The sequence below is a fragment of the Coregonus lavaretus genome, assembly GCF_964263955.1.
Source record: "Coregonus lavaretus genome assembly, chromosome: 21".
Lineage (NCBI taxonomy): Eukaryota > Metazoa > Chordata > Actinopteri > Salmoniformes > Salmonidae > Coregonus > Coregonus lavaretus.
The window spans coordinates 28,095,775-28,116,910 of NC_140008.1; the positions used below are offsets into that span (position 1 = coordinate 28,095,775).

General features: G+C 44.9%; 1 protein-coding gene across 3 annotated transcripts; it reads left to right on the forward strand.

Moving 5' to 3' along the window:
- Positions 1-3,427: 3,427 nt before the first annotated feature.
- cpeb2 (cytoplasmic polyadenylation element binding protein 2) lies at positions 3,428-20,416 on the forward strand (the record flags this gene model as incomplete). Of its 3 annotated transcripts, none has more annotated exons than XM_084186076.1 (11): positions 3,428-4,411; positions 6,666-6,938; positions 11,458-11,548; positions 13,401-13,451; positions 15,174-15,213; positions 16,631-16,815; positions 16,994-17,083; positions 17,718-17,836; positions 17,980-18,094; positions 18,557-18,738; positions 20,148-20,416. In XM_084186076.1, 11 exons carry the CDS (start codon positions 3,428-3,430, stop codon positions 20,373-20,375), a joined length of 2,358 nt encoding a protein of 785 aa, XP_084042202.1. In that variant the 3' UTR covers positions 20,376-20,416. The 3 variants fall into 3 exon arrangements, with proteins under 3 accessions (XP_084042202.1, XP_084042203.1, XP_084042204.1); XM_084186077.1 differs by having other exon boundaries at positions 3,902-4,411; positions 15,174-15,197; positions 16,648-16,815; XM_084186078.1 differs by lacking the exons at positions 3,428-4,411; positions 6,666-6,938; positions 13,401-13,451; positions 15,174-15,213 and having other exon boundaries at positions 11,488-11,548; positions 16,648-16,815.
- Positions 20,417-21,136: the final 720 nt, after the last annotated feature.

The following is a 21,136-nucleotide window of genomic DNA, read 5'->3' on the forward strand; positions in this document are numbered from 1 at the left end:
AAGGTTACTTAAAGCAAAAATGAAAGGAGGGTGGTTGGTCGGAGTGGATGCGTGAGAATATAACGTGAACGTCTAGTAACCCAAAGGTTGTGTGTTCGAAAGGAGGCTGGTTGGTCGGGGTGGATGGGTAGGTGTATAACGTGAATGTCTAGCAACCCAAAGATTGCATGTTTGAATCTCATCATGGACAACTTTAACATTTTTAGATAATTAGCAACTTTGTAACTACTTACAACTTTGTAGCTACTTTGCAACTACTTACCATGTTAGCTAACCCTTCCCCTAACCCTAACCTTAACCCTTTAACCATAACCTTAACCCTAACATGAACCCTAACCTTAACCCTAACCTTAACCCCTAACCCCTAGCTTAGCTAACATTAGCTACCTAGCTAACGTTAGCCACCTTGCTAATGTTAGCCACAACAAATTGGATTTCGTAACATATCATACGAATAGCAAATTCGTAACATATTGTACGAATAACAATTCATTACATATCTTTTTTTATTTTTCATTTTTTTATTTTGTTTACACACCAGATACAAACATACACATATGAACAACAACTTACAGACACACACAAACAACGTCTACATCTCATCTGCCCAGACCCACATGCTCACACCTCCATCCCTAGTGCCTGCATTATTGTTTGCCACATGGCCTTAAATTGTATCAAATTGTTTTTCTCGGTCGCCCATGCTATTTCAATAATACATCTTTTTTTTTTTCCATTGTGGTAATGATGCCGGATTGATTGATTTCCACGTTTTTAGTATACATTTTCAAATGAATATAGAATTGTAATCCGTAACATATACGAATTGTAATTTGTAACTTACTGTATCATATGAAATGGATGATGGATATCCACAAATTAATACATACCATACCAAATGTAACATATCATATTAATTTGAGTGTCCCGGATTTTCATTTACTATGTTATGTCTACCCCTGAGTCCAGGTTGGATGATACTGCATAGTTGGCTGCAATAGTTTGTCATATTCATTGGCCTGAGAGGAAGGCGTGAGATGAGATGCTGATGGTGCTGCAGGGTGGTGCAAAAATGGGGAACCTCATTCATCATGATTTAGGCCTGGGCCCGGTTGCATAAAACATCTAAAGTGCATTTTCCCCTTTATGTTTTCCCTTAAAGTTTCCTTAACTTAACTTTAAGTTAGTTACACAAAATATTTTAATGGTGAATTTCCCCCTTGAATCAATTGAAAAAGTTAAGGGTGACATGAGGTCCCTTAAGTGCTTCATTCAGTATGGATATCAATGTAAACAGCATTTGTGGAGGTGAATGTTGCTTTCCTCTGCCCTGGTTTCAAAAGGAAAACATCCACTAGCTAGCTAGCTAGCTACTTAGCTAAACAATGGAAGGTGCACAATCCATGGCTACAAAGCTAGCTGGCTAGCTAGCTACTTACTCTGTAAGTTAGCTTGATGTGCTAGAAAGTAATAGAAACAATTTGAGAAAAAAGTAACTAAAATAAACATGTTTTATTATCTTCTGAATCAATTTGTTTCTACTTGAATGTAGAAGTTCTATTTTGCAATCTCCCAAAATAAATGTGATCTCTTTGATGAGATGTTCATTCAGTGAATCAGGTGGTCCCAATGATAACCCGTGAATCCCCTTAAATTATGCCCTTTGTCACGACTTCCTCCGAAGCTGCCTCCTCTCCTTGTTCGTGCAGGCTTCGGCGTTCGTCGTCACCGGCCTTCTAGCCACTGCCGCTCCATATCTCATCATTCCATTTGTTTTGTCTTGTCTATTACACACACCTGGTTCATATCCCCTCATTAGAACATGTATGTGTTCCCTCTGCCCCCCTTGTCCTTGTGGGTGATTGTTTATTGTGAGGAAAGAGTAGCTCGGTTGAGCTACGTGTAGTTTGTATTGCCGGGGTATATTTTCCCGTGTGCCTGTTTTGTTCCAGTGCGCCTGTTTTGCGCACTGGACTGTTTGACGCTATCCAGCGTAACTCTGTGCTACGGAATAAACTCTGTATTCTGTGATTTACCCTCCTGCGCCTGACTCCTTCAAATCACCTATCACACCCTTACCTAAGGAAATGTTTGAGGGCCTATATGCAACACCCATAAACAATTCCCTTAGGTAAGGGAAAATTATTCCTTAGGTAATCCCTTAAAGGTGCAATATGCAGAAATCGCTCTGCAATTCCTGGTTGCTAAAATACTAATAGTTTGCCACATTTCTGTTTATGTGACAAAACAATCTAAAACGCGGTGAAATATATGTTCAATAGCCAAAAGTATTGCATTTTCAGCTGTTTGAAGCTGGTGTACAAAAGTAAAAGCAAAAACCAAATGTAAGATCAGGAAGCATAGAAATAGTGCACATAGAACATATCTACTGCTTCTTAGACTTGCTTTCAAAGAGAATGACAGATCTATAACTCACATATCTATGTGAATTTGGTTGGGTCGCCCAAAAAGTTACATATTAATGGGAAACACTTAGGATGTGTTATGCAACTGGGCCCTGTTCTATGACAGCTGCTCTGGACACGAAGCAGTTAATTACCTGCTGCTTAAGGCCTATATATTCATGCTTTTAGTCCATATGTGACACAACATCAGTAGGAATAAAGCATATGATGGTGGGGATGGGGTTTCTGATGGATATCTGACATTGGGGACTGGATGTGCCCATTCTGGCCAAACCTGCAGTGGATAAAACAAACTCATAAATGTAATTGAATGCTTAATATTCAGGACATCATGACGAAGTAGGCTACTGGACCTTATTAAAAATGAAAGATTTATGTAAACAATGCGGTGTTCTTTGCAGCTCGGCCCGGGTAGAAGAGCTCAGCAGCATTCACTACAAAGGGCGGAGCGAGGAACAGAACTTGATGCGGTCGTGACGTAGGCTTCATCGGGACCTTTAATCCTCTTCCGCAGCAGTCCGGCCGGTATCGAGAGGAGGGGGTATACGGTCGGTCAGGACTGGATTGCGTAGGCTACAATATAAGGCTAACTTTAACATGAATAAATAGGGGCCTATATTCATCGGGTTTAAAAGAAGAAACAAATATTCATTGTAGAAAACGCCGAATGAACAGAGACACACCCCTCCTCTCTCGTAGGCTATTTATCTGTCGACGCATCTATTCTGCACATTCCCCTATGTTGTTCTAGGCGGAGGAATGGAAAACTGCGTTCAAATCCATATTTGTACATAAATAAATGGGTGATTACGGTTTGGTTTATTACAGACAGCGACCATTGGACACCGCTCTACCCTCCTCGACGGACGCGCTCTAAGATCTGCTCCTCCTCTTCTCCGGTTTCCATCGGCCAGTTGTGACCCGGCTCGCCCTGGGTCTCGCACAGTAGCGTCGTCGCCTTGTCCCCACTGTTCCTGTCAGCTGCTGGGCATCAGCAAAACATGCAGGATGAGCCTGTGGGGGTGACAACCGAACAACGACCCCCGCCAACAGAGGAAAAGTACAGCAACAACAACACAATCAATAAAACCGGGAAACAGCAACCAAATCAAACCAACAACCAGCTGGGAGCCCTCACTTCCAACTACAACCACCTGATCCAGAATCCAGAATTTACCCATTTTGGTCAAGATCATTTTTGCCCGACGCAGTCTATCTTTGACCTTCAGCACGACGGGAAAATACATCAGCTAGCTGAGTTTGGATGCACTGAGTCGCCCCTACCCCAAGGAAAATTCAGTCACCTGCCGCAGAGGCAGCCTTTCACCGCTCAAGTCTCCACCAAACCCGAGCGTAGCGCAGACTCCAGCCCCGGCCGAATCAGCGGCTCGCCAGTGGAGGAGGTTGAAGCCGATGTGGAGACTGCTGCGTCGCCATCGCCCACTTCCGTAAATCCAAACAAGGTTAAGATCCAAATGGACTCCCCCATCACCCACCATATTAATAACGGCAATGGCAGTGGCACCGGCAATATGTTGGCCGGAGGTCTCGGGGGCGGTTTTCCGAACCTCCAGAACCAAGAGATGCAGAACCCGAGTGGCGGCTCAGCTTCACCTCCACTCCATGGATTCGGAACCCCGTGGTCCGTTCAGACCAGTTCCCCACCACCCGTCTCCAACTCGGCCAACCCTATCCACCACGCAAACGCGATTAATCAGATGGCTCATACCGACCCAGACAACAGCTTCTACCCCGGTATTCCCTCCTCCATCAACCCGGCCTTCTTTCAGAGTTTTTCTCCGGTGTCGGCTAATCCGTGCCCAGGGATTAACGTACAGGGCTTCAGCAGTCCGTTCTCGCCCCAGATCAACGCCCTTCAGCAGCCGCAGCAGAGCCGCCGGTCCCCGGTCAGCCCCCAGATGCACCCCCAGCACCAGCAGGGCGTCTTCCTGCAGCAGAGGAACAACTACAACCATCACCACCAGGTGAGCTATCTCCAGTCCTCTCTACTCACCTGTTGACATGGAAACCATCATCAGGATCCCCATAGAGTAGAGGATTGATCCTTAAAAATGACAGATAGAAAGAAACTGTTGAAGTGGGAGGGCGATATTAATATAATACTTTTTTGTAAAGCTAATGTAAGTTAATGCATCATGTCACTCCTAGATGGTATTAGGCTCAAGCCATGGTAATGAATATATGTTATTACATATTAGTTAGCCTAGTATACAGAAGTGCAAAAAAGCAGCTATGATGATGAAAACAAATGCATCCCTGTGCTCCCAGAACATGTAAGCACTGTCTGGCCAGGGTAGGGCAGGGCTGGGACTGCATTATTCAATAAACACCACACTGTGTGTGTGTGTATGTGTGTGTGTGTGTGTGTGCATGCATTTGACTAACTAATAGATCTGAGGTTCAAATCAAATAAAAATGTATTCATCACATGCTTCGTAAACAACAGGTGTAGACTAACAGTGAAATGCTTACTTACGGGACCTTCCCAACAATGCAGAGAGAGAGAAAATAGAGAAATTATAGAAAAGTAAAATACTTAATACACAATGAGTAACGACAACTTGGATATATACACGGGGTACCAGTACTAAGTCTGTGTGCAGGGATATGAGGTAATTGAGGTAGATAAGTACATATAACTAGGAATAATGTGACAGATAATAAACAGTAGCAGCAGCGTATGTGATTAGTCAAAAAAGTTAGTGCAAAAAGGGTAAATGCAGATAGTCTGGGTAGCTATTTGGTTAACTATTTAACTAACCATTTAGCAGTCTTATGGCTTGGGGGTAGAAGCTGTTCAGGGTCCTGTTGGTTCCAGACTTGGTGCATTTGTACCACTGGCCGTGCAGTAGCAGAGAGAACAGTCTATGATTTGGGTGGCTGGAGTCTTTGCCCATTTTTAGGGCCTTCCTCTGACACCGCATGGTATAGAGGTCCTGGATGGCAGGGAGCTCAGCCACAGTGATGTACTGGGCCGTACGCATTACCCTCTGCGCCTTGCGGTCGGATGCCAAGCAGTTGCCATACCAAGTGGTGATGCAGCCAGTCAATATGCTCTCAATGGTGCAGCTGTATAACTTTTTAAGGATCTGAGGGCCCATGCCAAATCTTTTCAGCCTCCTGAGGGGGAGAGGCGTTGCCGTGCCCTCTTCACGACTCTGTTGGTGGGTGTGGACCATGATAGGTCCTTAGTGATGTGGACACCGAGGAACTGGAAGTTCTCAACCCACTCCACTACAGCCCCGTCGATGTGAATGGGGGCGTGCTCGGCCGTCCGTTTCCTGTAGTCCACGATCAGCTCCATTGCCTTTCTGACGTTGAGGGAGAGGTTAATGTACTTACTATGACTGGGATATGTGGTTGTCCCGCCTAGCTATCTTAAGATGAATGCACTAACTATAAGTCGCTCTGGATAAGATTGTCCGCTAAATGACTCAAATGTAAATGTAATTGTGTGAGTGTGTGTGTGTGTCTGTGCATGCTAAGGGTGTGTGCGGGTGAGTGTGCATGTGTGGCTGCTTGTGGCTAGACATCATCAGCACCAAGGCCGTCACACACACACATAAGCACTCTCTCCCACACACGTAGACATACCCATCTTTCCTAAATGTGCAAGAGCTGTACATATATACAGCATAGAGTGGAGGGCTGGAGACTGCTGCATGACAGCATGCAAGTTTTAGCATGAGAGAGTTGATTGTGTGGATGTATGGTAGAGAGAGAGAGGGACAGTGTGTGTGTGTGTGAGAGAGAGAGAGAGAGAGAGTGAGGGAGAGAGAGAGAGAGAGAGAGTGAGAGAGAGAGAGAGAGCGAGAGAGAGTGAGAGAGAATGAGGGAGAGAGAGAGTGAGAAAGAGAGAGAGAGTGAGAGAGAGAGAGAGTGAGAGAGAGAGAAACAGAGTGAGAGAGAAAGCGAGAGAGAGAGAGAGAGAGAGAGAGAGAGAGAGAGAGAGAGAGTGAGTGAGTGTAATGGATGTTAGTGGTGTCAGTGTGCATGGGATACTTTGTATTAGTCTTAAAGCTCTAAATCTTCTTACCCCTCCACCCCCTCCAAAGAACCAGGTCATAGTAGGCTATGGCAGAGGGAAACACAGGATCAAAAGAAACACACAAAATACCAACAATTAATACAATCACATCCCCTCCTCCCTCATGCTCTCTCTCTCTCTCTCTCTCTCTCTCTCTCTCTCTCTCTCTCTCTCTCTCTCTCTCTCTCTAGCCCATGGTGAAGCAGTCTCCCTGGGGGGGCAGTCACCAGGGGAGTGGTTGGAGCTCTGGGGGTATGTCCTGGGGTCGGGACCACCGTCGTGGTGGAGGCATGGGCATCCTGGGCTCTGTCAGCCAGGTCTCCCCCATGAAGAAACCCTTCTCCAGTAACGTCATCGCACCGCCCAAGTTCCCCCGTTCTGCCGGCCCCATGGGCCCCAAGGCCTGGATTGAGGAGAACATGTTCCGAACAGACAGTAACATTAACACGCTTATGCCTCTCCAGGTACGTGCTTTGAATGTACAGTATTTGGCTGTGGTGTATGTGTTTTTCTCAGTAAGCAGACACTGAGTGTACAAAACATTAGCAACACCTGCTCTTTCCATGACATAGACTGACCAAGTGAATCCAGGTGAAAGCTATGATCACTTATTGATGTCACCTGTTAAATCCACTTCAATCAGTGTAGATGAAGGGGAGGAGACAAGTTAAGGGTTTTTAAGTCTTGAGACAATTGAGACATGGATTGTGTGTGTGTGCCATTCAGAGGGTGAATGGGCAAGACAACATATTTAAGTGCCTTTGAACGGAGTATGGTAGTAGGTGCCAGGCGCACCAGTTTGAGTGTGTCAAGAACTGCAACGCTGCTGAGTTTTTCATGCTCAACAGTTTCCTGTGTGTGTCAAAAATGGTCCACCACCCAAAGAACATCCAGCCAACTTGACACAACTGTGGGAAGCATTGGCGTCAACATGGGTCAGCATCCCTGTGGAACACTTTCGACACCTTGTCAAGTCCATGCCCCGACGAATTGAGGCTGTTCTGAGGGCAAAAGGTGGTGCAACTCAATATTAGGAAGCTGTTCCTAATGTTTTGTACACTCAGTGTAAATATACAGGGGTCTGTGTGTGTGTGTGTGTGTGTGTGTGTGTGTGTGTGTACTGTATAAATGTTGGTGGGAGGAGTGCAAAAGGGTTTTAATGCTTTGAGTGAAATAGGGCCGGACTCATAGGATTACGGAATCATTTCCTGAATTAGATATTGGAGCCAGAGAGTGAGCGAGAGAGTTGGTGTTTGAGAGAGAGTGGTCGATCAAAGGTAGAGAGAGAGAGAGCAGGGATGACAGGGGAAAGGTTTAAATGATGGGAATGGGACAGTTTAATATTCACAGCCCTGTTTTCAAAGTACAGAGTGTTTCAGAGTGTAGGATTGTGGGTAAGAAGGAGCAGGAAGGCGACAAACATCAAACGCAGAAAGCCAGACAGGGAGAGCAGATCAGGAGGCAGAGGGGAAGAGAGAGAGCCGGGAGGGAGAAGAGGGGGGAGAGAGGAAAGGGGAGAGTGTAAAGGGGCTCTTTAGAAAACACACAGCTGAGAATAAATGTCACTCCCAGATGACGAGCAGAATTACCATTTCAATCAGACGGGAACGGTGTTATTTATTTCTGCCATAGTGGAGGTGTCAGGGAACGGGGCTGCAGTTAGAGCTGCTTTAAAGGTACTTTAACACCACATTTAGCAGATTTCACCTGAGTCTATTTCAAGATGGGAGTTGTTATAGCTCTATGTACACATACTTATAGACCCATAACTGATGTCATCTAATTATGCACAGCACAGTTCTGACCTTTTAAGTACAAAGGGGGAAACTGGAGGTAGAAGGCCTTTAGAAAGGATCTTTGGGCGGGCCCCCGTCACCATACTGTATTTTCCCTGGTGGAGACCGGAAAAACACGCTAGTTATTCCCCTGATATATTTTTCAAAGTAATCCCTCATCACTTTCTCCCCTTTGTCATGGCTCTCCTCTTCCTCTTCCAGGAAGCAGGCACGGCTCCAGGAATTGTTCATTTCCATAAACAGTGTCTGACCAGCAATTCCTCAGATTCCATACACGTCTTCTCTCTTTTCCTTCCTTCCTCTGTGTTATGTTTGGATAGGGGTTTAGCATTTGTGCTTCATCATGATGTGAACGTCATTGACAGAGATATTCAGAAGGAGAGAGAGGGGGGTGTATGCTGGCACTGGGGGAGAGAGAGTGGTTACCTACTTCCTATTCCATGGAGTGTACATTCCTACACGCTTCGATCATTCCATAATAATGCCTTTATAAATGATTCAGAAGATATGTCATACCATATAAAGGATGTTATAATACACAGACCTGTACTACATTCTCATTCGGTGACAGTGTGGCAACACTCCTCAGTTGCTACAGTGGATACAGCATCACCTAAACCAGAATGTCCAGCCGATGACAGGCTATAGGATATTTAACGGCCATGTTGTTTTTTCCCCTATGTAAAGCCCAGCTATAAACAGGCCTGGAGGGACCCTGGCTGGGCTGCCTGTAATAATCTGATATTATCCAAACAAAGGCCTTTTCTCTCTGCCCACCCTCTTGCTGCCAGGGGCCTTGACTGATGCCTCAGAGTCAGGCAGTAAACGTTAGCCTAACATTAGGCTACAAATCACACACAGACTGACCACTGGACCACTTTTAGTTCAGTGTTTTTAATCCTGTGTGTGGAGCAGTAGTGTGTGGTCAGGCTACAGTGGGGAAAAAAAGTATTTAGTCAGCCACCAATTGTGCAAGTTCTCCCACTTAAAAAGATGAGAGAGGCCTGTAATTTTCATCATAGGTACACGTCAACTATGACAGACAAAATGAGAAAAAAAATCCAGAAAATCACATTGGAGGATTTTTAATGAATTTATTTGCAAATTATGGTGGAAAATAAGTATTTGGTCAATAACAAAAGTTTCTCAATACTTTGTTATATACCCTTTGTTGGCAATGACACAGGTCAAACGTTTTCTGTAAGTCTTCACAAGGTTTTCACACACTGTTGCTGGTATTTTGGCCCATTCCTCCATGCAGATCTCCTCTAGAGCAGTGATGTTTTGGGGCTGTCGCTGGGCAACACGGACTTTCAACTCCCTCCAAAGATTTTCTATGGGGTTGAGATCTGGAGACTGGCTAGGCCACTCCAGGACCTTGAAATGCTTCTTACGAAGCCACTCCTTCGTTGCCCGGGCGGTGTGTTTGGGATCATTGTCATGCTGAAAGACCCAACCACGTTTCATCTTCAATGCCCTTGCTGATGGAAGGAGGTTTTCACTCAAAATCTCACGATACATGGCCCCATTCATTCTTTCCTTTACACGGATCAGTCGTCCTGGTCCCTTTGCAGAAAAACAGCCCCAAAGCATGATGTTTCCACCCCCATGCTTCACAGTTGGCATGGTGTTCTTTGGATGCAACTCAGCATTCTTTGTCCTCCAAACACGACGAGTTGAGTTTTTACCAAAAAGTTCTATTTTGGTTTCATCTGACCATATGACATTCTCCCAATCCTCTTCTGGATCATCCAAATGCACTCTAGCAAACTTCAGACGGGCCTGGACATGTACTGGTTTAAGCAGGGGGACACGTCTTGCACTGCAGGATTTGAGTCCCTGGCGGCGTAGTGTGTTACTGATGGTAGGCTTTGTTACTTTGGTCCCAGCTCTCTGCAGGTCATTCACTAGGTCCCCCCGTGTGGTTCTGGGATTTTTGCTCACCGTTCTTGTGATCATTTTGACCCCACGGGGTGAGATCTTGCGTGGAGCCCCAGATTGAGGGAGATTATCAGTGGTCTTGTATGTCTTCCATTTCCTAATAATTGTTCCCACAGTTGATTTCTTCAAACCAAGCTGCTTACCTATTGCAGATTCAGTCTTCCCAGCCTGGTGCAGGTCTACAATTTAGTTTCTGGTGTCCTTTGACAGCTCTTTGGTCTTGGCCATAATGGAGTTTGGAGTGTGACTGTTTGAGGTTGTGGACAGGTGTCTTTTATACTGATAACAAGTTCAAACAGGTGCCATTAATACAGGTAACGAGTGGAGGACAGAGGAGCCTCTTAAAGAAGAAGTTACAGGTCTGTGAGAGCCAGAAATCTTGCTTGTTTGTAGGTGACCAAATACTTATTTTCCACCATAATTTGAAAATAAATTCATTTAAAATCCTACAATGTGATTTTCTGGATTTTTTTTCCTCAATTTGTCTGTCATAGTTGACGTGTACCTATGATGAAAATTTCAGGCCTCTCTCATCTTTTTAAGTGGGAGAACTTGCACAATTGGTGGCTGACTAAATACTTTTTTCCCCCACTGTATATGTGGACCATATGTCTAGCATCTCATTTTCGGCACCTAGAAAATGTTTTTATTGTCTAATTAGATAAGAGAGTAAAAATTAAGTTTGAGGTGTGAGAGGTGCTGATATGACCTTTCACTATCTCTCCTAATGTTCTCAACCGTGAGAGGGTAAAGATCTGTGTAAACCATTTTCTAAGTCTTTCTTCTAAAGGCTCTGCCATCTGTGGTATGTTATAAAGGTTGAGTGGTCTCTGGTTTAGATCTACTGTGCAGGGGTCTGTCTTATTGCCCCTCTGATGAGTTCATAATAACCTCCATCCCATCCCAGCAAGCACTCTGGTTAAATGCCATTCCTGGATTTGGTTTCTGCTCTCTCTCTCTGTCTGTCTCTCGGACGTGCTCCAGAGTTCCTGGTGAATCCATCGTTGGGTCCATTCTGCTCACAAGCATACCTTAGTACCCCTGAAGTGAATAAATACAGATTTTTTTATCCATGTATGTGCTGTTCACATGCTGAATATTAAGCCACACACACAGGATTTATTACCCATGCCTATGTGCCAGACCACTGCAGTTGTTGTATGTGTGTGTTTCAGTTTGACTGTTTTAATATCTCTGTCTTTCCCCCTCTCCCTCCCTCTCTCCCTCTCTCTCTCTCTCCTCTCAGGATCGCTCTAGAATGTACGACAGTCTGAACATGCACTCCCTGGAAAGCTCTCTGATTGACATCATGCGGGCGGAGCAGGATCCAATGAAGGGTGAGACACTACTTACTTACTCCCTCCCACTGTCTTTAATTCTCATACTTACTGTACTGAGTCACTTACTCACTGAATAATGGAAAAGGGCATTGTGATTGTGGAGAACGGTGGTTAGGGGGAATGCATATGAGGCGCAGCATACCCTTTCCGAAGGCACTGACAGGCTTCCTGCTCGCTCCTCGAGGCATGTTGTTTTCCCCAGAGCGAGCAGCTTATGTTCTCCCTGGTAAGAGTGGGTATTACTGCCACCATCGGCTGTGTCTTTAAATGAACTTACAGCCCTGATCCTGCTGCTACTGCTACTGCTTAACCTGGGGCACACTGACAGACAGGAGTCAGACAGCCTGGCAGCACTCTCTGTCCTGATAAGGTAGGGTAGGACACTCCTCACAGGGTCCAGGAGTAGGGTGACAGGGCTGGTCCAGGAGTAGGGTGACAAAAAAAGGGCTGGCCTTCAGGCCTCTCCTCTCATCACAGCTACTGGATCTTGAGAAGAGACTCCATCCAGGTGCACTGCAGTCAGTGTAAAATGACTCCTAGCTAGCTACACACATAGTTACGCCTACTGGCTTCAACATACTCCTCCAGACCACGGATAGGAGGCTCCTAAGCTTATATGTCAGAGACTGAGAGGCAGGTTTACATTTACAGTACATTGAATTTGGCACAGTGTACTACCCCTGAAAGACTATTATTATTATTGTTCATAATTGACTAGTCTAAATAGTGATGTCATTCTCACAGCCAGTGTCCTGTACTCCCCCTGTCCAGGACTCTGAGTTGAATTTCTTGTTTAGCCCCTGCAGGAGCAGATAGAGCAGACATTTTAGTCACACATCTTATCCAGAGCGACATACATGAGCAATTAGTGCTAAGTGCCTTGCATCAAGGGCACATCAACAGACTTTTCACCTAGTCGGCTCAGGGATTCGAACCAGCGACCTTCTGGGTACAGACCCATTGCTCTTAACCGCTAGGCTAGCTGCCGACATAGGCCAGTATTCACAGCACAGACAACCAGAGGGAAACAGACTAAATTTAGACATGATCACACATTCACACACTGCATGTGACAGCCAGAGGAGTGCGGAGAGGAGGGTGGGGGGGAGGGGACTGTAGGGGAGGGTGGTCTTTGCCATTTATAGCCCTGACTGCTAGGCACAGAGCTAATCTAACAGTGCAGAAGCAGAAGGCAAGCACAAACCTAACAGGGCTTTAGAAATTAGCTTAGCTAACTGGGCATGGGAGATTTACCATGCTAACATGGCAGTGGAAAAAGGGTTGCTTCTTTTTCAACTGGAGATCAGATAATTTGCCAGCATCCCTTCTTTCTCTGTTCACACGTCGGCGATTCTTCCCATTAAATAGCTGACATTTGCTTCTGATACTTCATTAGGGTTAACCCAAATCTATTTCCGTTTTTTTTTTTTGTGTGATAAAACATTTAGATAACCAGGAAGTTGGCGATGTCTGCATAACAGCAAGTGATTCAGGTTTCGCATTAAGGCTCCCTCATTGCATTCTAGGTAACAAGCTCTGTAGCTTAACATGCTAAGCAAGTTCTATATGTTTTTTTTTGTCAGCTCAAGCTGTCTCCATGGATAAATAGGGTATTGTTCTGTGTTCTGTTTCTGACACTACAGCTCAGTAGGCTATAGTCATGTGACAATGGTGCTGCTGCTCCATATACATGGCCGTGCCCGTGATGGCCTCGCCCTGGCCTCCATCTGCTGAGAGTCTCATCCCTGTGTGTATGTGTGTGTGTGTGTGTGTGTGTGTGTGTGTGTGTGTGTGTGTGTGTGTGTGTGTGTGTGTGTGTGTGTGTGTGTTTGTCTCTCTCTAATCTCAGGCCGGGTGGGATGCCCTCACCCTGGAGCCGACGGCCTGCTCATGCTCAATGGTAATTATCTCTCCTGGCCAACACCAGCTTGTGTGTCTTCTTCCATCTCCATCGCCAGACTGTTTTAGAAATGTCTCAGTGTAAATGTTTCCATATCATGATTATCACATTAGGGATGCTTAACCAGGCTAGATCGAGATGCAGGCTAGACAGGATGTATAGGATGGACATTTCTGTCACTTTTCTGAACTTAATTTGTGTTGGGATATACCCTTCTCCAAAGTGGACTGTGTTGGATTGTTTTGTTTAATGAGTAGTGTTGGTTCTCCTATGCTGTGCTGTGTGAGTGTCAGTTAGGCTGACACTAGACTGTAGTAACAGTGTAGTAAACATGTCACCTGTGATATATGTATATAGAATCTATAGGACAAACTCAGCCACCCTGTCAACTCTAAAAAAGTAATGAGGGATATACATTGTTGTTGTAATCCTACTGTGGCTTGAGATAATGAAGAACGTCCAAGATGTTTAGTAGTGTGGTTCACATGATGAATTGAAATGCCTAGTTGTCTAAGTCACATGGCCAGCAGCAGGAGAGCCAGATAGCTAGGTCATGTAGCTTGTTTATGTAGGCTAGGTCACATGACTAGAGGCCAGGAGAAGACTAGTGTTGTTACCATTAGGCTGGTCCTCAGCCTAGCGCTGTTTACAATATATACTAAAGTCCTGCTTGAAACAAAGTTGCTATGTTTCCATCCAATTTGCGACAGGTTTTCGAATCTGCAACAACAAATAAATGCGCATTTCCCCAGCAGAGGTGTTTCCATCAGACTGACTTTGTTGTGGATAAAAGCATAAAAGACATAGTGCACAAAAAAAACAGTTTTGCGCTTAAGATTTCATGTACCGAATAATAAACGTGTTTGTGTTTCCATTGCATTTTCCACTCTACCGATTTTTTTGTCACACAAACTGTTGTGATAAATTACAAACTTGCCCAATCTCTTTTTTTGCGCATTCTGCTCTCAGACAACAGTTCGCTTATAAAGTGGACACTCAGTGAAACTGCAGTAAAAGTGCAGTAACTGCAGTCGACTGTGGTATTTTGGACGCAGTAATTGCAGAATAACTGCAGTGTAACTGTTAGGTTATATAATGAGATGGATAAGAGCAAGATCATTTGTATTTGTTAATTGGCAGCTAAGCACTGATCATCATTTCATTATCATACAAATGAACACCCTCAATATTTATTGGAAAGGAGCACCAAGCTCATCACCGTGCACTTTCACCACCCTGTAGTCTAAACTGTGCATACTTTTCCAAGTTGCAGTGGGAGGACCACCAACATAGCATCGCGTGACAGCAAATGTACATCCACATGATAGTTATTCTATCAACAATTGCGCAAGTCATTTCCACCACAATTTGTTGCATAATTAATTTTACCGATACAAAAAGATCCCACCATGTTGAACGAACAAATTATCTGTCGACATTTATAAAACCGACACTTCTTGTTTCCATCACACTCGCATAAAAATTGTGGATGGAAACCTAATGATAAGTTTGTGACGATAATAAGGTTTTATGACACTCCAACCATGCAGTTAGATGATGAGGAGATGAAAGGGGGTAGGGGGAAATAATGCTACTAGGTACTAGAGGGCCATAGTTTGATTGCTCTGTAGTGTCAGTAGTACCAGCCAGGTCTGTGGCTGCTTTACTTTGCAAGGAATGTCTGCAAGGCATAAAACCACTCTTTACTTTGTTTACATACAGCAAGAAGCTATGGGAGACGTCGAGGTAAAGCCGCCTTCATGTGACGTGCAGTCTGTGTCATGTCATGTGTGTTGCGTGTACATACACTACACAGCATGCTTTAACGCTACTGAACTGCAGCTACCAAAACAGTGTCTGGATACAAACAATTCAGTGTTTCTAGTTTCAGCATGACTCGCCACCAACGGTTAAAGGCCCAGTGCAGTCAACATTTTATTTTTTCTGTGTTTTGTATCATATTGTAAAACAGCTGATGAAAATAGCACTGTAAAAGTGGGATAAATAAAAAATCAGTGTTATTTCCTGATAGTTGCTGGTTGAATGTTTGCATGGGCTTTCCAGGCGGTACATTGGTTAATAGACCAATAACAAAGTTCCAAACCTCTCTGCAAATAAAAGCTAGTTTTAAGTTTCCTCTCCCCACTCAGATCACTCCCAGACAGTCCTAGCAAAATTGTTCCTTGAGAAAGTTTTTTGCTAAAAATATATTTTTGTCAATTTTAATGGAAGTAAGGTACTTAATTGTTACCCAGAAATGATTTGATATTGATACAAATATGGCTGCATTGGACCTTTAACTGATGTGGGAGACAAAAAAGCCTAAATCATTTAGTATGAATAATAAGTGGTGTCCCAAGCAGTTGCTTCTTGTACCAGCATTTGCTTTTGGTTTTTCAATGTACTATGTTACAGGTCACTGTGCTGCACAATATGTGCTTACATCCAGACATAGCACATTGCAATAGGTTTCAGATTCAGTAAACCATAGGTTTACCTCAGTCCATTGCTCTAACCACTGCTACTGCTTTGCCCCATGGTAACAGCTTGTATCCACAGCTTTCTTACCAGACCTCAAGCCTGTCCTCTCTGTCTGCTGTCTGTCAGTCAGTCACAGAGCTCTGGCTGGAGTATTCATGGTTGCGTGTCTTGGTCTTACAGCACATCTATACTAGATTGCACATAATCCTCTATCGCTTTATGCTTATACTTTATATTGTAGCTACAAAGCACAAAGCCTGATGACAGATGTAAACAGCCATGGCACATGTTGTTATAGGCCCTGTGCATTTATCATGTGAATCATTATAAAACTGAGGAGGCTGGTGGGAGGAGCTATAGGTTACGGCTCATTGTAATGGCTGGAATGGAATATTGGAACGTAGGCTAAATGTGTTTTCCGTATGTTTGATGTGTTTGATACTGTTCCATTGATTCCATTCCAGCCATTACAATGAGCATGTCCTCCTATAGCTCCTCCCACCAGCCTCCTCTGATGTATATAACATTAAGCCGTTGTGCTCCATGAGTGTTCAATCTAGTAACTGTCAGTGGGTGTTATAACAGAGTTAGGACAGAACCATTGGTTGGATCTGTTGTTGGTAAACCCCCAAATATTGAATATCCACAGCAGAAGTATGGGTGCCTGCGGATGTCATTGTCCATGCGGTCTGACCTCTGACCACCTCTTCTCCAGGCCGCTCCTCCCTGTTCCCCATTGAAGACAGCCTCCTTGACGACGGGCACGGTAACCAGGGCGTCCCAGGGCTTGGCCCTAACTGTTACCCCCACCCGAACGGGGAGCGCATCGAACGTTTCTCCCGCAAAGTGTTTGTGGGCGGCCTTCCCCCTGACATAGATGAAGGTGAGAGGAGGAAGAGCATAACACAATGTTGTTAGTTCAGTGACAGTTTGTCTGTGCCAGTCTATATGCTGGTGTGAAAGGTTGATCTTACTCACGTTGGTTCCTTCTTCTTTCCCCCTCCTCCCTTTCTCCTCACTCTCCCACCTTCCTCTCTCCTCTTCTATCTTTCTCTCGTCAGATGAGATCACCAACAGTTTCCGTCGCTTTGGCCACCTGGTGGTGGACTGGCCACACAAGGCTGAGAGCAAATCCTACTTCCCCCCGAAAGGTAAAGCTGAACTCAGAATTTCTTTAACTGAAACTGATATAAATGTATGTCTTAGCACTGTATACTGTATGTATATGGCCTGTAGCCATCAATGAAGTCCTTGTGACTGCTGGAAGAGACAGCACAGCTAAATTAACAATTTTTTTACATTTTAGTCATTTAGCAGACGCTCTTATCCAGAGCGACTTACAGTTAGTTATTTTTTTTTTTTTTTTTTTTTTTTTTTTCATACCCCCCGTGGGAATCGAACCCACAACCCTGGCGTTGCAAACGCCATGCTCTACTGAGCTACATCCCTGCCGGTCATTCCCTCCCCTACCTTGGACGACGCTGGGCCAATTGTGCGCCGCCACATAGGTCTCCCGGTCGCGACCGGCTATGACAGAGCCTGGATTCGAACCAGGATCTCTAGTGGCACAGCTAGCACTGCTATGCAGTGCCTTAGACCACTGCGCCACTCGGGAGGAACCCACATTCTCTTTCCCTTATGACTACCTACATAGTCTGTATATTTAGTACTTGTAGTACTTGGCAAATGGGAATAATTCAGTGTATTTGTAGCAGTATTTTTCCCCACTATTGGATATGCTGTCCAGGCGCTATCCCCTGAGAGTGTGTTGTGTGTGTTGCCTAGGTTACGCCTTCCTGCTGTTCCAGGAGGAGAGCTCAGTGCAGGCTCTGATCGAGGCCTGCATGGAAGAGGACGGCAAGCTCTACCTGTGTGTCTCCAGCCCCACCATCAAAGACAAGCCTGTGAGTCCGACACAAACCCAGCTCTCTGTAGGGCCACTGCCACCAGCAAGGACATCTGTGAGACTAGCAACACCTACGCAGTGTAATTATATCTGCCGATGATTAAATGTATGGGATATGTGTGTATGTGTGTGTGTCTCCAGGTCCAGATTCGTCCATGGAACCTGAGTGACAGTGACTTTGTGATGGACGGCTCTCAGCCTCTGGATCCTCGTAAGACCATCTTTGTAGGAGGCGTTCCCCGCCCTCTCAGAGCAGGTAAACACACACACCCAATCTCCCTCTATCACAGAGCTCTCCAACCCTGTTCCTGGAGAGCTACCCCTGTAGTATTTCACTTCAACCCCAGTCTAACCTGGTTCAACTTATCAACCAGCTAATTATTAGAATCAGGTGTGCTAGATTAGGGTTGGAGTGAAAACCTACAGGACAGTAGCTCTCCAAGTAGAGGGTTGGGCAGCCCTGCTGTAGTTTATCTACTCAGTATGTAATTGGATCGATATGTTCATGTTGGTGATGGTAAAAAGATAAACAGATGTTGTGTTTGGAGTAATATGGACCGTCTGAAAGCTGGCAATGTTTTCCTCGTGTAATCACATCTTGTATAATTAATCTGACAAAACCCTCCTGCACTCTCTCTCTCTTACCCCTCCCCTCCCCCATCTCACCTACTCATGTGTCACTTCCCCATCTCCTCCCCCCATTATTTTCTCTCTCCAGTGGAGTTGGCCATGATTATGGACCGTCTCTATGGGGGGGTCTGCTACGCTGGCATCGACACCGATCCAGAGCTCAAGTACCCCAAGGGGGCGGGGCGCGTGGCCTTCTCCAATCAGCAGAGTTACATCGCTGCTATCAGTGCCAGATTCGTCCAGCTGCAACATGGAGACATTGACAAGCGGGTATAGTCCTCCTCCCTCCCTCCCTCCCTCCCTCCCTCCCTCCCTCCCTCCCTCCCTCCCTCCCTCCCTCCCACCTTCCCACCCTCCCTCCCTCCCTCCCTCCCACCCCCTCCTCCCCCCTCTCAAAAACCACACAATCCTGTTTTAGATGTTCTCCTCATGATTTTCTAGGGATGAAGAGAGAGAGTAAGAGAGTGAGCGTGTGAGAGAATCAGTCCTCCTGAGGATTTGTGGTTCAAAGAAAAAGAGTATGTGTGTTCCCTCAGCATCACACACAGATAGTCAGATGGTGGTTGCTATGGAGAGCAGAAAGCTTGTTAGTGCTGATTGAATTAGTTCCATTTCCAGTCTCATCTCGCTCTTAGCACTGACTCCTTTGTCTTTGAATCTCACAGAGCCTCAAACCCTGTCCTTGTTTGTATAGTAGCATGTTCATCTCTCACTATGTATCTCAGCATTTTACCTGTGCTTTCTCAGTGTACTTACATTCTGTATGCTACATGTATTTACATCCATACCTATTCTTTTATAGGTATATTATTTGGATATCCGACCGGCAGAACAAAAACTTAATTTAGGCATACTAAATTAATTAAGGTTAGGTTGAGGAACAAGTGTTAGGTTTAGGTTAAGTTTAGGTAGTTTCGCTGAGGTTAAGGTCAGGGTTTTGGAAATACATAAAAGTTAACATTGGTTTAGCATAACGCCGTCCGCTGCCATACTGTCGATTTTATGCCGGTCAAATATACACTGCCTATTATTTATCCTATTGGCTTTCTCAGTATACACTGAGTGTACAAAACATTAGGAACACCTGCTCTTTCCATGACATAGACTGACCAGGTGAATCCAGGTGAAAGCTATGATCCCACCTGTTAAATCCACTTCAATCAGTAAAAGACGGATCTTTAAGCCTTGAGACAATTGAGACATGGATTGTGTGTGTGCTATTTAGAGGGTGAATGTGCAAGACAAAGATTCAAATGCCTTTGAACGGGGTATGGTAGTAGGTGCCAGGCGCACCGGATTGAGTTTGTCAAGAACTGCAACACTGCTGAGTTTTTCACACTCAACAGTTTCCCGTGTGTATCAAGAATGGTCCACCACCCAAAGGACATCCAGCCAACTTGACACAACTGTGGGAAGCATTGGAGTCAACATGGGCCAGCATCCCTGTGGAACGCTTTCAACACCTTGTAGTCCATGCCCCGACAAATTGAGGCTGTTCTGAGGGCAAAGGAGGTGCAACTCAATATTAGGAAGTTGTTCTTAATGTTTTCTACACTCAGTGTATATATCTGTGCTGTGTCTGTGTATTCCACTTCTAATCTCCTCCCCTCCCCTCCCCGGTACCCCTGTACCCCTGTACCCCTGTACCCCTATACCCCTGTACCCCTGTACCCCTGCAGGTGGAGGTGAAGCCCTATGTTCTGGATGACCAGCTGTGTGATGAGTGCCAGGGGGCGCGTTGCGGGGGGAAGTTTGCCCCTTTCTTCTGCGCCAACGTGACCTGCCTCCAGTACTACTGTGAGTTCTGCTGGGCTAACATCCACTCCCGCGCCGGCCGAGAGTTCCACAAGCCGCTGGTCAAAGAGGGGGCTGACCGCCCACGCCAGATCCACTTCCGCTGGAACTGAAGAGAAACGCGATCACATGTCACCATGGCAACATGGTCAGAAGGAACAGTCAAGGATGAGAGACATCGCCAGGCAGGAAAAAGTGTCATCGCTCTGCTTCTTACCCTAGGCTATCAGTATAGAGTACATAACAGTATACAATATATATATATATTTTGTAGCAGCCAAACATTACAATCCTCAGTTTCTCACCAAAACCTCCCCTTCACATCTCAGGCTCTGACAACTTTTTTGTGGTACCTTCATGTTTTTTAAGAGGATATTTAAAAAGAGATGGATTTTTTGTAGTTTTTCAAATTATTTTTATATGTGAGATTTATGAGAATGTCTTTGCATGGGGGCAGCCTGTCTGTCTGTCTGTCTGTCTGTCTGTCTGCTGCTAGCCAACCCGTAGTGGGTGTAGAGTGCACTTGTTTCTGGGAAAACCTTGATTCTATAATCTGGACGCCTGCCCCAGGTCATTTACCAAAGGTAGCAAAATGATAGGAAGCATAAAAGTGATACACTTCTGCCACAAAACAAACTTTTATTTTGTATTGTTGCTATGTGCTCTTTTTCCTTAGTGGGGAAGAGGTAAAACAAATTATAGAGTAATTTTTGCTCTCATTTTGATCTGAAACAATATTAACTCTAAATATGAATCTGGTTTGTATTAACTCTATTTAACATTTTTAATCACAAGCTATATTAGAAGCTTTGCTGCTATATATAATATATGAATAAATGTATAGGTGTTATATATTAACGGCATCTGTAAACTG